Source organism: Camelina sativa, chromosome 14, assembly GCF_000633955.1.
Source record: "Camelina sativa cultivar DH55 chromosome 14, Cs, whole genome shotgun sequence".
NCBI lineage: Eukaryota > Viridiplantae > Streptophyta > Magnoliopsida > Brassicales > Brassicaceae > Camelina > Camelina sativa.
In genome coordinates this window covers 10,278,725-10,293,125 of record NC_025698.1, presented here as the reverse complement: position 1 = coordinate 10,293,125, position 14,401 = coordinate 10,278,725, and the positions used below count along the sequence as shown (strand labels likewise).

Below are 14,401 nucleotides of genomic sequence, written 5' to 3'. Positions count from 1 at the left end.
ACAAACACTACACTGATATTTTTTTGAATTTACCACCATACTACGCAACACACACAAGACAAGTATCATCAAATTGAGGCGGGAAGATCTTATCATATGAACCCTGAAACTTTGGGCTTATCAGGAGATATCTAAAGCCCATTTAAGCCCAACTATATAGCGGAAGCAAACCCTAAAATCAAACAGTAACGAGAGCTCAGAACAGAGCAGAGGAAGTGAATTACGATGTCGGTGACAATGGCGGCTATACTCAGCAAAGCCGAAGACAACTAATGAAGAGTGATTTTCTCCTTTTCCTTCGAAGCAAGAACAAAACCGGATTCGTCGACGGCACAATCCAAACACCAGAACCTTCCTCGCCACTGTATCATCCATGGGAGACATGTAACGCGAGGGTAAAGTGTTGGATGAGGAGCTCATTGAGCGAAGAGCTTCTAATCTATGTAACCTTCTCGGAGACTGCTCATAAATCTTGGGAAGATCTCCGAGTTTTGTTTGTGCCGAGTGTTGATTTCAAGATCTACGAGCATTCCAAACGTTTCTCATGTAAGGTGTAATCACTCAATTTCACGTTTCCCATGTGCTCAGGGCGGTTATACTGAAATTGGACTACGACGTGATTGCAACTTACATGGGTAACGTTTGGAATGCTCTGTTTACCGCCTAGGCAGACCAAACTCCAGTCGAGTTTATAGTGATGTCGATGTCTCTTTTCTTGGTCTTCCACGGAACAGATCAACTTGTGGACTCTGTCAATTCCGGGTATCTTCATTGCTTTAAACAACTACTAATTAGTTTATCAATACATGTGGAATAATTGATGATGATTCATGAACACTGGTTTACAATTCAAGGGGAGTTATAAACATAATTATTGATGATAAAAGGTTTTATTCACAAACAAAATATTTATATGTGATTTTAGCAGCGACCAGCTTCAGTGTCCAATATTGCTTCATTCTTGATGCTGTAATAACCAGTGCTACTTGTTTTGCATTCTGCTGATAAGATTTTATAACCTACTAAGTGCTCAGCGTCCTCTGCTTCAGGATACTTATCTGACGAGCACTTATGTTTCGTTGTTTTGACTGTCAAGGCCTCTAGCTCCGCAGCTACTTCTTTCATCCTTGGCCTTTCTTCTCCCATCAATCTTGTACACTCAACATCAACAATACAAACAAGAAATTGCAACTACAGCTACTTCCTTTCCTCTCCCGTCACTCTTGTACAGTCAACAACAACTCTGGCCGTTTCCGTGGATCTCTCTTTGATTCCTGTTCCCATTTCCCAAGAAATTGCACGATTCTGAAATTCTACAACACAAACAAGACCATGACCATGTCCATGTAGCACGAGGATAACGTTTAAGTATGCTTCATATTCCCATATATATAGTTTATGACAAGTGGGGAGGCTGCAATCTTCAAATGGGAAGAAATGGTAATATATAATTGAATAGTGGACACTGCTCAACCCTCTTCGTTAAACTCTACTCTAATTCTTTCCTTGATGTACCCTTTTTCTTAACAGTTATTTTAGTTGATTTTCTTTTTCACATATGAAAAAAATTGATTAATAGGGAAGATGTAGACGAAGACTTCTCACAACATCATCCTCTGTTTTCTTTTGATGCTTTTTGTTGGAAACAGTTGTAATGGTCCTTTACGAATTTGTTTTTGTGGCCTTTATAACATATCACACTTACAATATTTAGAGCCATTGTTTTTTTTTTTCTTTTTTAAAGAGGTACCACCATGAGATAAGAATATTTGAAGCATTAAGATTCCTTTACAACACAAGAAAAAACACATTACATTTGCTTTTGTCAGAGCTGGACTGATAAATATCAGCGGCCAGCTTCAATGTCTAATATTGCTACATTCTTGATGCTGTCATAGCCAATGCTACTGGTATCACCCTGCGCTGATAAGACTTGAACACCAAGCAAGTGCTCAACCTCCGTCCGATACTGATCTGACCACTTATGTTTGGTTGTCTTGATTCTCAAGGCTTCTAGCTCCGCAGCTACGTCTTTCATCCTTGGCCTTTCCTCTCCCATAAGTCTTGTACACTCAAGAGCAATTTTTGCAGCTTCCTGGATCTCCCTTTGATTATACTCGTTCATCACTTGGCCGTCAATAATCTCATGCAACCTATTCTCTTTCATGGCAGAGACAAAGTAACTCACTAGATGTTTTGAGGTCTCTAGCCGTTCAAAGCACAATGCCTTTTGACCTGAGAGCAGTTCCATGAGGACTACTCCAAAACTGTAGACATCGCTCTTCTCGTTCAGAAGCCCTGTGTTGTAGTATTCTGGGTCTAAATAGCCCAGAGTACCTTGCACCATTGTTGTGAGCTGCTCTTGGTCCATCGGTATCAGCCTTGAAGCACCAAAGTCAGCTACTTTTGCAGTTAAGTTATCATCCAGTAGGATATTGGCAGTCTTGACATCTCGGTGGATGATTGGAATAGAAGCAGAGGAGTGAAGATAAGCAAGAGTTCCAGCTACTTCTATAGCTATCCTGAGACGGTGTTCCCATGTTAGAGAAGAATCAAACATGGAACCGTGCAAGTGATCGAAAAGAGTGCCACTGGTAATGAACTCATAGACCAACAAGGGAACCTCAGTTTCTAAACAACATCCCAAGAGCTTGACCACGTTCCTATGATTGATTTGTGACAGCACGAGCACTTCGTTAATGAATTGCTCAACTTGGCTACGGTCTCCAAGCCGAGCCTTCTTTATGGCAACTATGGAGCTGTCTGGCAGTATCCCTTTGTAGACTGTTCCCTGGCCTCCCTGACCCAAGATTCTGTTCTCATCATAACCATTAGTTGCTTCTTTCATGCCTTCCTCAGTAAAGATTTTAACATCAACATTAGATGGCCCTGCTCCTGTGAGTCGCTGTATCAACATTCCACCACCATTTTTCTCGAAGAATTGTTGTCGCAGCTCGGTGTCTTTCCGGCGCCTCAGCTTCTGTTTTATGTAACTAACGCCAAGCAGGATGACCAAGAAGACAATAGTTGTTACTGATCACACGAATCACAGAGACACATAGATTAGTGTGAGTTAATTTGGGAAACAATATGTCTAGAAACAGTGAGGGAAGCTTACCAAGAAGAATCATTGCCCATCCAAAGTCTTTACGCTTGCAGCTCATAGTACTTGTATCTAAGCGGTAACCAGATCGGCACTTACAATCAAAGCCTCCATCTCTGTTTCTACAGGTTTTGGGATCCGAACAATTATGTTTATGGATAGTACTCGTAGTAGTACACTCGTTGATGTCTGGTTCAAGGAATGAAGGGCATGATGCAAAAATAAATGTATGTATGAGGAAAACAATTAACACTCAAGAAAATTAATAAAGAAAGCAATAGAAATTAATATAAAGTACCTTGGCAACCGTCTGAAAGGTATGGATTCCCCTCAAAACCATCTAAACATTTGCAGTTATAACCTTTTCCACGAGTAGAATCAAAACATGTGCTGTTCCCACCACATATGTTTCTGCTTCCAGCTTGCTCACATGTCTGGTTCCCAATAGACCAATCTAGTACCACAGGGAACTGCTTGACACCCCGCAGATTCCTAAGGTCCTCTGTAGAACTGAAGTTAAACATACCATCTTCAACGAAAAAGGCGTAGCTGCAAGGATTAAAGTGCTGTACAGAGGTCATGTTTTCGAAGCGAGCTGGTTGGATTTCAAGTCTGTTGCTATCCAAAGGGATAGAGACGTCTGTTCTACAGCAACCTACACCGTTGCATTTATTATTTGGCACCGAGGGAGAATCGCATAATGACAAGCATCCAGTTGAGTAGTTTTGTATTCCAAAAGTGCTCAGAAGTGCCCAAGCGTTACAGCCGACTAGAGTAAACTTGTTTTTGGTTGAGAGAGATAAATTATCCAGCTGAAACCAGAGGGCACTGAATTCATTATTTGTTTCCCCGTCGTAGCAAACAGTGGATCGAGGAAGCATAGCGCGTAGCTGGCCGCTGTGATAAAAGTTTCTCACTTCAATGTTTTCTATGACATGTGGCTTATCTTCCTGACAAGTGATATTGAAAATATCATCTCCAGGATAGTAGCAACCTGTAGAAATACCAAAAGGGTACTCAATTGTAACGTTGCCACATCTAGATTGGCAATCATGGCGAGGTTGATGTTGCCCCTTCGCTAGCTGCGTATAAGCAATAAAGAAGATAGCCACCAACAAGAACAGACGACTACACACCTTTATCATCTTCTCCCTTTTTAATTTCTCTCCCCTCTTTCTTTCTTAATTTGTTTCTTTCTCTCTAACTTTGTTCCGCTTTTGAGTTTTTTTTTTTTTCTTTCTTTCAATCATCTCTTTCAGGCTTTCTTTAATAAAGAAAAAAAATCCTCAGTCTGGAGATGTTTTCTTGATTAGTGTTCGCTGACCCGTTCCCCATGTTCCTACAAATTGCAATACTAAACTCAACTTACATAAGCAAGACCTCGTTCAAATTTGCTGCTTATTTATTATTACATCACAATGTCTGCGTTTGCTTCTGTTTTAACAGTATTCAACGATTAGGATGGTTGGTAGTAGCAAGTAATCTTCAAATGTGAAGAAATGGTAAAATATTGGAACATGTAAATGCTTATAAAATATGGGATCATCAAATAATAAACTACTTGACAAATAAAAAAAGAGTAGTGGACATTGGTCAACCATTTGAAATCTATCCTCTTGTGTGACGATGGTATGAGTGAAGCTGTGGAACAAACACTACATTGATATTTTTTTGAGTTTACCACCATACTACGCATTACGCAACACACACAACACAAGTATCAAAATTGAGGCGGGAAGATATTATTATATATACCCTGACACTTTGGGCTCAGTAGGAGATATTTAAAGCCCATGTAAGCCCAACTATTTATACTTATATAAAGATTACAAAAAAAAAAAAAAGCAAACCCTAAAAATCAAACAGTAACGTTCGCTGAGAGCAGAGCAAGTGAGTGTCGGTGACAATGGCGGAATCTCCCGCACTCGATCCTAAATCACCATATTATATCGATCCAGATTACGAATCCAACGAGAATCTCCCAATGGCTATACTAAGCAAAGCCGAAGACAACTACTTCATCTGGAAGAGTGATTTTCTCCTTTTCCTTCGAAGCAAGAACAAAACAGGGTTCGTCGACGGCACAATCCAGCAACCAGAACCTTCCTCGCCGCTGTATCATCCATGGGAAACATGTGACGCGAGGGTAAAGTGTTGGATGAGGAGCTCGTTGAGCGAAGAGCTTCTAATCTATGTAACCTTCTCGGAGGCTGCTCATAAAGCTTGGGAATATCTCCGAGTTTTGTTTGTGCCGAGTGTTGATTTCAAGATCTACGAGCTTCGTGGGAGGCTCGCGATGTTGAGGCAAGAAGATGGTGGTGACGACTCTGTGGGTGGATATTTCGCGAAGTTTATGAGAGCTTGGGCGGAGTTGTCTGAGTACGATCCTGTACCTGAGTGTAAGTGCGGTGGTTGTAATTGCGAGGGTGTGAAACGAGGTAAAGAGGCGAGAGAGAAGGAGCAGCGTTACGGGTTTTTGATGGGGTTGAAGAAAGAGCTAAGCTTTGTGAGAACGCGAATCATGCTTATGGATCCTCCTCCGTCTCTTCATCAAGCTTTTGTTTTGGTTGACCAAGCTGAATCGTTGATGAAATCGACCCGGTATAGTTTAGGAAACAGGTCGATGATCACAACCATTCTATCAGAAAAGCAATGAAGATACCAGGACAAACGGAGTTGACAGATGTCAAGGATACGATCACGATACACGATCGTATCATGTCTTCAATGCCCAATCTCCACATTCCTTCTATGTATATTATTCCATAAGTAGCTTAACCTAGAACCTTCCTCTACTCTCTTTATATATACGACTCTGTAATCACTCTTGAAAATATATCGAAACACAGCAGTTTACATGGTATCAGAGCATTCCATGGAAAACCAATAAAATATACATGGAGATCACTTGAGCTTTCTGAAACTCGACTGGAGTTTGGTCTGCGTAGGCGGTTAACAGAGCACTCCAAACGTTTCTCATGTAAGATGCAATCACGGCTTATACTGAAATTGGACTACGAGGTGATTGCACTTTACATGGGAAACGTTTGGAATGCTCAGACCAAACTCCAGTCGAGTTTCAGAAAGCCATAGTGATCTCGATGTCTCTTTTCTTGGTCTTCCACGGAACAGATCAACTTGTGGACTCTGTCAATTCTGGGTATCTTCATTGCTTTAAACAACTACTAATTAGTTTATCAATACATATGGAATAATTGATGATTCATGAACACTAGTTTACAATTCAAGGGGAGTTATAAACATAATTATTGATGATAAAATGTTTTATTCACAAACAAAATATTTATATGTGATTTTAGCAGAGCTGGACTGGTAATTTATCAGCGACCAGCTTCAGTGTCCAATATTGCTTCATTCTTGATGCTGTCATAACCAGTGCTACTTGTTTCACATTCTGCTGATAAGATTTGATAACCGACTAAGTGTTCAGCGTCCCCTGCTTCAGGATACTAATCTGACGACCACTTATGTTTGGTTGTTTTGACTGTCAAGGCCTCTAGCTCCGCAGCTACTTCTTTCATCCTTGGCCTTTCCTCTCCCATCAATCTTGTACACTCAACAGCAACTCTTGTACACTCAACAGCGTTACGCGTTTGTGATGGGGTTGAAGAAAGAACTAAGCTTTGTGAATCGGTGATGAAATCGACCCGGAGATGAATATATAGTTTTATCTTGAGTGTTAGTTTGTAACTTACTAATTAGTTTATCAATATATATGGAATAATTGATGATTCATGAACATTAGTTTACAATTCAAGGGGAGTAATAAACATAATTATTGATGATCTACAAAGAGATTTCTCGAGCATAGGTGTTGTTTAGAAGGAAAAAGAGGAGAGTTAAGCAATAGAGAGATATGACTTAAGTTTTTTTTACAGACAAAAAGATTTATAGTATGTGATTTTAGCAGAGCTGGTGACTGATAAATATCAGCGGCCAGCTTCAATGTCCAATATTGCTACATTCTTGATGCTGTCATAACCACGGCTACTACTGGTTTCCCCTTGTGCTGATAGGATTTGAACACCGAGCAAGTGCTCAACATCCTCTGCTTCAGGATACTGATCTGACCACTTATGTTTAGTTTTTGTGAGTCTTAGGGCTTCTAGCTCTGCAGCTACTTCCTTCATCTGTGGCCTTTCTTCTCCCGTCAATCTTGTACATTCGATAGCAACTCTTGCAGCTTCATGGATCTCCCTCTGATTATCCTCGTTCATCACTTGCCCATCAATAATCTCATGCAATCTATTCTCTTTCATGGCAGAAGCAAAGTAACTCACTAAATGTTTCGAGGTTTGTGGCCGTTCAAAGCACAATGCTGTTTGACCTGAGAGAAGTTCCATGAGGACCACCCCAAAACTATAAACATCGCTCTTTTCGTTTAGCAACCCTGTGTTGTAGTATTCTGGGTCTAAGTAGCCGAGAGTGCCTTGCACCATAGTTGTGAGCTGCTCTTTATCCATCGGTATCAGCCTTGATGCACCAAAGTCAGCTACTTTTGCAGTTAAGTTTTCATCCAAGAGAATATTAGCAGTCTTGATATCACGATGGATGATTGGAATAGAAGCCGAGGAGTGAAGATATGCAAGAGTTCCAGCGACTTCTATTGCTATCCTTAAACGGTGTTCCCATGTTAGAGAAGAATCGAACATCGAACCGTGCAAGTGATCGAAAAGGGTGCCATTAGTAATGAATTCATAAACTAACAAGGGAACTTCAGTCTCTAAACAACAGCCCAAGATCTTGACCACGTTCCTATGGTTGATTTGTGAAAGCACGAGCACTTCATTGATGAACTGCTCTACTTGGCTACTGTCTCCAAGCCGAGCTTTCTTTATAGCAACTATGGAATTATCTGGCAATATTCCTTTGTAGACCGTTCCTTGGCCTCCCTGACCCAAGATCCTGCTCTCATCATAACCATTAGTTGCTTCCTTCATGCCTTCCTCAGCAAAGATTTTGACATCAACATTTGATGGCCCTGCTCCTGAGAGTCTCTGAATCAACATGCCGCCGCCATTTTGCTCGAAGAATTTTTGTCGGAGCTCATTGTCTTTCCGGTGCTTCATCCTTTGTTTGATACAGGTAACTGCAAACAGGATGACCAAGAAGCCCATGGTGGTTCCTGGTCACATCACACAGATGATTGGAGCAAGCTTTTTTTAGAAACAAAAATAATCCAGAACAAGTGAGGGGAGCGTACCAAGAAAAATCTGAGTCCATCTAACATATACAGGCGTGTGTTTAGGTAAGCAGGTCATAGTAGAGTTAGTGGCAATTAAGTTAAAACCAGACTGGCAGTTACAATGAAAACTTCCAGGCGTGTTTTCACAGGTGTTGGAATCGGCACAGTTGTGTTTTCGGATAGGGTCAGTATTAGTACATTCATTGATATCTGGCCCACGGAAAACGAGTACAAGATGAAACAAGAATGTGAGTGAAACGATTAACACCTAAATATAACAAAGATTAGAGTAAATTAATATGAAGTACCTTGGCAACCAAGATATGGATTCCCATGATAACCATCTTCACATACGCAGACATACCCGGTTTTGGTAGTAGAATTGGAACATTTGCTGTTCTCCCCAATGCATATGCCTCTACCGACTTGCTCGCATGTCTGGTTTCCAATAGACCAATCTAATACCACTGGAAAGTGCGTGACATTCCGCAGATTATTAAAATCTTCCCCACCATTGAACTCAAACGTCCCATTTTCAACGAGAAAGGCGTAAATGCAAGTACTAATATAGGTACGCTCAGAAGTCTTCTGGTAGGTAAACGTATATGGGCTGAAATTGAAACGATTGCTGGCTTCTGGGACGGAGTTCTGACAGCAACCTGCACCATTACATTCTCTGTTTTCCACTGGGGTAGATTCACATAGTGATGTGCATCCAACTGATGAGCTTCTTCCAGTTCCAAAAGCGGTCAGAAATGCGAAAGTGTTACAACCTATTGCAGTTAGCTTGTTGTTTTCGGAGAGAGTCAAGTTACCAAGGTTAGGACCCTTGAAGTAACTCCAACTAGTTATATTCCCTAGGCTGTTAAAGCAAGAGAAGGATCTAGGAATCATGACGCGTAGCTGGCTGCTATGAGAAATGCTGACCACTTCAAGATTCTTAAGGAATAGCTTCTCTTTCTCACAAATGAGTTTGAAACTAGGATCGTTGTCATGGTAACAATCTGAAGACATGCCAAAAGGGTACTCGATTTTGACATTGCCACATGTAGTACTTGGGCAAGGTTGCCCCTTGACCAGCTGCGTATAAGAAAGGCAGAAAATAGCCACCAAGAACAAATCTTGCGCCTTCATCTTATTTTGTTTCTTTCTCTCCAAACTTGTTCCTCTTATACTTTTCTCTTATCTCAGCTATATATGCATCTTATAAGAAAAAAGGCAGGGCACTTCAATCATCTGTCTAGATTTTTGGGAGACCCATTCTCAGTTTCCCCTTTACTTTGCTTCCAGAATCTTATAATACTATATAATTCATTGTCCAAATACACAGCCAAGACATTTTCTACTTAAATGTCGATCAAGAGTAAGTCCTTATCAGTTTAATACAAGGGGGCGTTGAAGTATGCATCATCTGCCATATAATATATCCCAACGTCTACGTTTGCTTCCATTTAACAATTTGTTTTTTTTTTTGAAGGATTAAAAAACCATAACAGTTGGGAAGAATAGGTACTATTTGACAATATAGAAGTAACCATTTGGGCTCTCGTCAACTTGAGTCTTCGTCACAGTTACCTTTTTTTGTCAACATTGATTATCGCATCAAAATGACTTCCCGTTTAGTCAATGTTAACAAAAAAAAAGTTAACTGTGACAAACAGAGCATGTTATGATTAGGAACCGGGTTCCGTTTTCAAGCAACAAAGCTGAACCATAAACACCGAGGCAGACACTAGACTTACTTCCCTTGTGCTGCATCTTCCAACCTTAGGTCAGAACTACGCCTTGCTTGACTTCTTATATATGACCATTGCATCACTAAGTATGCTACAAAATGAAACTTTTCAAGATTTCGACTCCACAGGTGTATGAATCAGTGAGCCAAAAACGTTTACACAGAACCTGTAGAGCCAGAAGTAGATCGATTCAAGTTGGAGTTTTCAGGATGCTTAAAAGTTGATAATGAAGAAGTTCTTTCTTTGCTAATAAACTATCAAGTATCCAGAAAACTCTAATTTGAATCAACATAAAGGAAAGAAGATTCTCATCACCTACCACCAAAAAAGGAAATAAAAGAAACTATAAAGGAGAAGCAAGCATGAGATGGACCAAAAACAGGCAAACACAACAGGCTTTTTTAGTCAGGACAATTTTACATTCATGTTAAAAGAATGCGTGAGGCAAACCTGCAGAAACCTTTCAAATTTGGTTTCATGATTGTTCGGACAATTCAACATCCTCAAACTGAAGAGTCTTCAAAACAAGTTAAAGGCAAAACGCAAACCGGTCTGATTCATTGTCTAGTAAAGGAGATATGATCCAAAGAATAAATTGCATTAGGTTTTCTCTGGATCCAAGTCCATCAGAAAAAGAGAAAGGGAAGAAATTTTAGTTTTAAGTAGGGTTAATCACAGTTTAGTTTAGGAATCTCTTTCATTTGACATAGTTCAAAATAACTTAAGGTTCCATTTGAAAGAAGACACAACATCTCATTGGCAAACTGGCTTAATATTACGACACTGGTTACAGCCCAGAAAACTGGATTAAGATGTCTACAGCAGAATTATGTTATTAACCTTAACCAGTTGATTACTTTAAGCCATACGGTTTACATGGAAAAAGTGACTGAAAGGATAAATTAAAGCAAACCTTAGAGAGCTGCTTATGCTAACCACTCCTGTATCACTACATTCTCAGCATCATCATCACTGATGCAACCACAATGATCTCTCACATCAAAGTCTCGAGATCATTTCAATCAAAGCAAGCTTACAAGAGCAGAAATAAATCTTCATTTAGCGAAGCTATATACCAATCAAGAGACGTGTCAAGCCAATTTCGTTACAATTCAACACCCAATTCCCTTTGTTTTAACTCCAATCCCATCCGATCATTCTCAAGTTTCATCCTTTCATTCTCCATCCTCATTCTCTCGAGTTCTTGATCCCTTTTCTTACTAATCCTCTGCCACCTGAATCTCTGTTTCTCCAATTCAAGCAATTCAACTTGGATCTGAAGCTTCTGCTCTTCTAGCTGTAGAGTCCGGGACTCCATCCACTGTTTCTGCATCGAAGCTGCTCTCCCACTCTCTACCCCACCTTGATTAACATCACCTTGAGAAAACGGCATCTGAGGTAAATTCCCCTTATTGCATTCCAAAGAATTCACATGACTCGGATGGTCTGCATCTTCATGGCTATGGCTTTGTCTTATCTTCTTCAAAGGGCCACCACCACCACCTCCATAATGAATTCCCCTACAATCCCCATGTGAATAATGCTGCTCCTCATACTCATCATGTTCATCACCTTCCCCATCATGATCCTCATCATCAAGATCCTCCATTTGGTGTTTCCTAGACTCCTCATTATCATGATCATCTCTGTTCCTTAGCGCCAACTGTAGAGAACGCTGCAAAGCAAGGTCATGAGGCAAATGCAACCTGTTCCCATTATGGTAAGAACACATCTCTTCATAGAAAAGATGTTTAGAACTCATAATCTTCCTAACATCATCCTTCTCTTTATCATTCAAGTATCCAATCGAATCCAAAAGCGCAGGATTCTCAACAACCTGACAAGAAGTACCCCTACCAAGCATATCGTTAAGCTTCTTATACCGCTTATTCAAATCATTGAACTTATCCTCACATTGCTGAGGCGAAACATGATAACCCCTCTCAGCCATAACTTTAGAAACAGATTTCCACTTACCCTTCTTCTGCAAAACAGCAAACTTCCTTCTACTACCACTATCCATACTCGAGTCATCACCTATATAAGACACAGCAGTGATCAACAACTTAACCATCTTATCAGTCCACTTAACTCTTTGCCATGGAGACCCTTTAGTTGATTTGTTAGCTTCATTATTATGACCATCAACACCACCACCTTCCTCAGTAAAACTCGGCTCATCATCATCACTCACAGAGTTCTTGTCTCTTTCACCTTTATGTTGGTCAGTCAAAGACATGTTCTGGTGATGATGATGATCACAGGTTTGACCTGTGACCATAGTAAAAGGAAGACCTTCATGAAGTGGTCGTGAATTAGGATTGTGTCGATGCTGGTTCATGGAATCTTGATGATGAACTCTCATAGAGCCGCCTTGTAAATCGAATCCACCATAAGAAGAAGAAGCTCCACCACGAACTACACCTCCTTGTGGAAAATTCGTATCCATTTGATTTCTCTTTCCCCCCCTCCCACCAAAATCACTTCCTAACTCATCAGAGAAAACACACAGATCTCAAAAAAAAAGAAGTCTAAGAATCGATTTGAAAAAGGCGTAAACTTTTCTCTACTGGATCTCTTAGGGGAAAAAATTGAATTAAAAATGGAGACTTTAGTAATGAGAAAAGCAGAGAGGAAATAAAATCGAGATGAAGATGTTAAAGCGGTGGTGAATATTGGGGGGGAGAGAGAGAGAGAGAGATGAGTCAAAAAGGGAAGAGTTAACTTACAGAAATAAAGTTTGGAACTTTGTTGTTGCTTTCGTCTTCTCCGGTCAGCTTGCTTCCTCAGAGTCTCTCTCTCTCTCTAAACGTGAATGTGCCAACAGGCTTTTGTTAAAATCTTTAATTTTATTTTCACGTCCACATTTCTCGCGAATATTATTTATATGTTAAATAAAGTTTAGTATTAATAAAAAATGACAAATTGGTACCTTTTGATTGGACTTTTATGTTGTTGTATGTTTGAGATACACCTTGTGTGATTGGACTTAATAATAGCTAAATTCCACTAACCATGGATTAATCATAATCATGGGGGATAATTTTTTCTTCAAGCTTCTAGATTATTTTTCATTATTAGACAAAAAGAGATAAAGAAATCTTGATTTGTTTATGTTTTGTATATGGAGCTAAATTTGCTTTTAATTATGGTTCATTAGTTAATTGAATGGGATACGCTTTACCGTATTTATTGACAAGGTTTGATTGATAAAAGGGAACTTTATAAAGCTATGGGCTCAGGCCCAATAGTTTAGAGCCCAAAAAACATCTTTATACTTGAGAAATCAACGGTGGTGATTGCGTGAGGTCAGAGAGAGAGAGATCGGCGAGTCGACTGTTCTCATTATTTTCTTGTTCGCAATTTCAAAACCCTCCGAGGAAGTTTTCCCATCAAAAAAAAATGTCCGTCGAGGAAGACGCCACCGTTAGGGAGCCATTGGATCTGATTCGTTTAAGTATCGAAGAGAGAATCTATGTCAAGCTCCGATCTGACCGTGAACTCCGCGGCAAGCTTCACGTCCGTTCTTTTTTTTTTTTCCTTTTTACAACTTTTCTCGTTTTCTCTGTCCACTCGGATTCCAGATTTGATTTCGGTTTGAACATTCTAAGTCGCTCACTTTGTATTTGTGTGTGTGTGTGTGTGTTCAGGCTTTTGATCAGCATTTGAATATGATTCTGGGTGATGTTGAAGAGGTTATTACGACTGTTGAAATCGACGACGAGACATACGAAGAGATTGTTCGGGTATGTCAATGTGATTTCCTAAGCTGAAGCAAATATATATTCTATCTCTTCGGCTTGTGGATTGGTTGGATGATGTCTATAGGGTTTTAAAGTTTCAGCTTTCACAGTATCTATTATACCTTTGTCTTAGTTTGATTTCAATACTTGATTTTAACACATCTCGAAGTGGCTTCTGGATCAATAGAGTCGTCAGTCTTCATTAGCTCTAGCTTATGATTAGAATTGTACTTACTAGGTTCTTTGATTCGAAATTGAGATGATGTTAACTGTACAATAGTATGATCTTTCTGCTGATGGAATCTGCTTTTGTCAGACAACGAAGCGAACGCTTCCATTTCTGTTCGTGAGAGGAGATGGAGTGATATTGGTGTCGCCGCCTTTGAGGACAACCTAAATGTTCTTTTGGTACTGGGATCTGAGTTAACAAATCTGGAGCTGAGTAGACGCACTGTTTTTTTCTGATTACTTAGCTCTTGAATTGTAATTGTGTGGTATTTTTTCTTTACTGTCAAACATCTAAACCGAATGTAGCAGAGATATCGTATTCGGATTTTGGTAACGAGCGCTTTGTTATAGTAGAAGCCGTGTGTAACGTACTTCGTATTGTCAA

At 39.9% G+C, this 14,401-nt stretch overlaps 5 protein-coding genes and 1 long non-coding RNA gene across 6 annotated transcripts; 3 read left to right on the top strand and 3 right to left on the bottom strand.

Moving 5' to 3' along the window:
• Positions 204-1,709, top strand: LOC104740819. Its single transcript, XR_760225.2, has 2 exons — positions 204-762; positions 1,050-1,709. It is a non-coding gene; the product is annotated as an uncharacterized LOC104740819 (long non-coding RNA).
• On the bottom strand, positions 1,814-4,316 carry LOC104740818 (wall-associated receptor kinase 5-like). Its single transcript, XM_010461528.1, has 3 exons — positions 3,402-4,316; positions 3,119-3,292; positions 1,814-3,033 (listed from the first exon to the last, which is right to left on the bottom strand). The coding sequence occupies exons 1-3, from the start codon at positions 4,246-4,248 to the stop codon at positions 1,847-1,849; spliced, it is 2,208 nt and encodes a 735-aa protein (XP_010459830.1). The 5' UTR covers positions 4,249-4,316; the 3' UTR covers positions 1,814-1,846.
• LOC104740817 lies at positions 4,965-5,967 on the top strand. The gene has a single exon (XM_010461527.2). The coding sequence runs from the start codon at positions 5,010-5,012 to the stop codon at positions 5,757-5,759; it is 750 nt and encodes a 249-aa protein (XP_010459829.1). The 5' UTR covers positions 4,965-5,009; the 3' UTR covers positions 5,760-5,967.
• On the bottom strand, positions 6,964-9,565 carry LOC104740816 (wall-associated receptor kinase 4-like). The gene is made up of 3 exons (XM_010461525.1): positions 8,618-9,565; positions 8,328-8,519; positions 6,964-8,249 (listed from the first exon to the last, which is right to left on the bottom strand). Exons 1-3 carry the CDS (start codon positions 9,441-9,443, stop codon positions 7,054-7,056), a joined length of 2,214 nt encoding a protein of 737 aa, XP_010459827.1. The 5' UTR covers positions 9,444-9,565; the 3' UTR covers positions 6,964-7,053.
• On the bottom strand, positions 10,802-12,880 carry LOC104740815. The gene is made up of 2 exons (XM_010461524.1): positions 12,775-12,880; positions 10,802-12,532 (listed from the first exon to the last, which is right to left on the bottom strand). The coding sequence occupies exon 2, from the start codon at positions 12,492-12,494 to the stop codon at positions 11,151-11,153; it is 1,344 nt and encodes a 447-aa protein (XP_010459826.1). The 5' UTR covers positions 12,495-12,532; positions 12,775-12,880; the 3' UTR covers positions 10,802-11,150.
• Positions 13,355-14,387, top strand: LOC104740813 (sm-like protein LSM3A). Its single transcript, XM_010461523.2, has 3 exons — positions 13,355-13,564; positions 13,696-13,791; positions 14,105-14,387. The coding sequence occupies exons 1-3, from the start codon at positions 13,448-13,450 to the stop codon at positions 14,183-14,185; spliced, it is 294 nt and encodes a 97-aa protein (XP_010459825.1). The 5' UTR covers positions 13,355-13,447; the 3' UTR covers positions 14,186-14,387.

Coding starts and splice junctions, on each gene's coding strand:
- LOC104740817 (XM_010461527.2), top strand. CDS start 5,010: ATGGCGGAATCTCCCGCACTCGATCCTAAATCACCATATTATATCGAT.
- LOC104740813 (XM_010461523.2), top strand. CDS start 13,448: ATGTCCGTCGAGGAAGACGCCACCGTTAGGGAGCCATTGGATCTGATT. Junction 13,565..13,695: donor AACTCCGCGGCAAGCTTCAC/GTCCGTTCTTTT, acceptor GTGTGTGTTCAG/GCTTTTGATCAGCATTTGAA. Junction 13,792..14,104: donor CATACGAAGAGATTGTTCGG/GTATGTCAATGT, acceptor TGCTTTTGTCAG/ACAACGAAGCGAACGCTTCC.
- LOC104740815 (XM_010461524.1), bottom strand. CDS start 12,494: ATGGATACGAATTTTCCACAAGGAGGTGTAGTTCGTGGTGGAGCTTCT.
- LOC104740816 (XM_010461525.1), bottom strand. CDS start 9,443: ATGAAGGCGCAAGATTTGTTCTTGGTGGCTATTTTCTGCCTTTCTTAT. Junction 8,520..8,617: donor TCCATATCTTGGTTGCCAAG/GTACTTCATATT, acceptor TCCGTGGGCCAG/ATATCAATGAATGTACTAAT. Junction 8,250..8,327: donor ATGGACTCAGATTTTTCTTG/GTACGCTCCCCT, acceptor TGATGTGACCAG/GAACCACCATGGGCTTCTTG.
- LOC104740818 (XM_010461528.1), bottom strand. CDS start 4,248: ATGATAAAGGTGTGTAGTCGTCTGTTCTTGTTGGTGGCTATCTTCTTT. Junction 3,293..3,401: donor CCTTTCAGACGGTTGCCAAG/GTACTTTATATT, acceptor TCCTTGAACCAG/ACATCAACGAGTGTACTACT. Junction 3,034..3,118: donor ATGGGCAATGATTCTTCTTG/GTAAGCTTCCCT, acceptor TCGTGTGATCAG/TAACAACTATTGTCTTCTTG.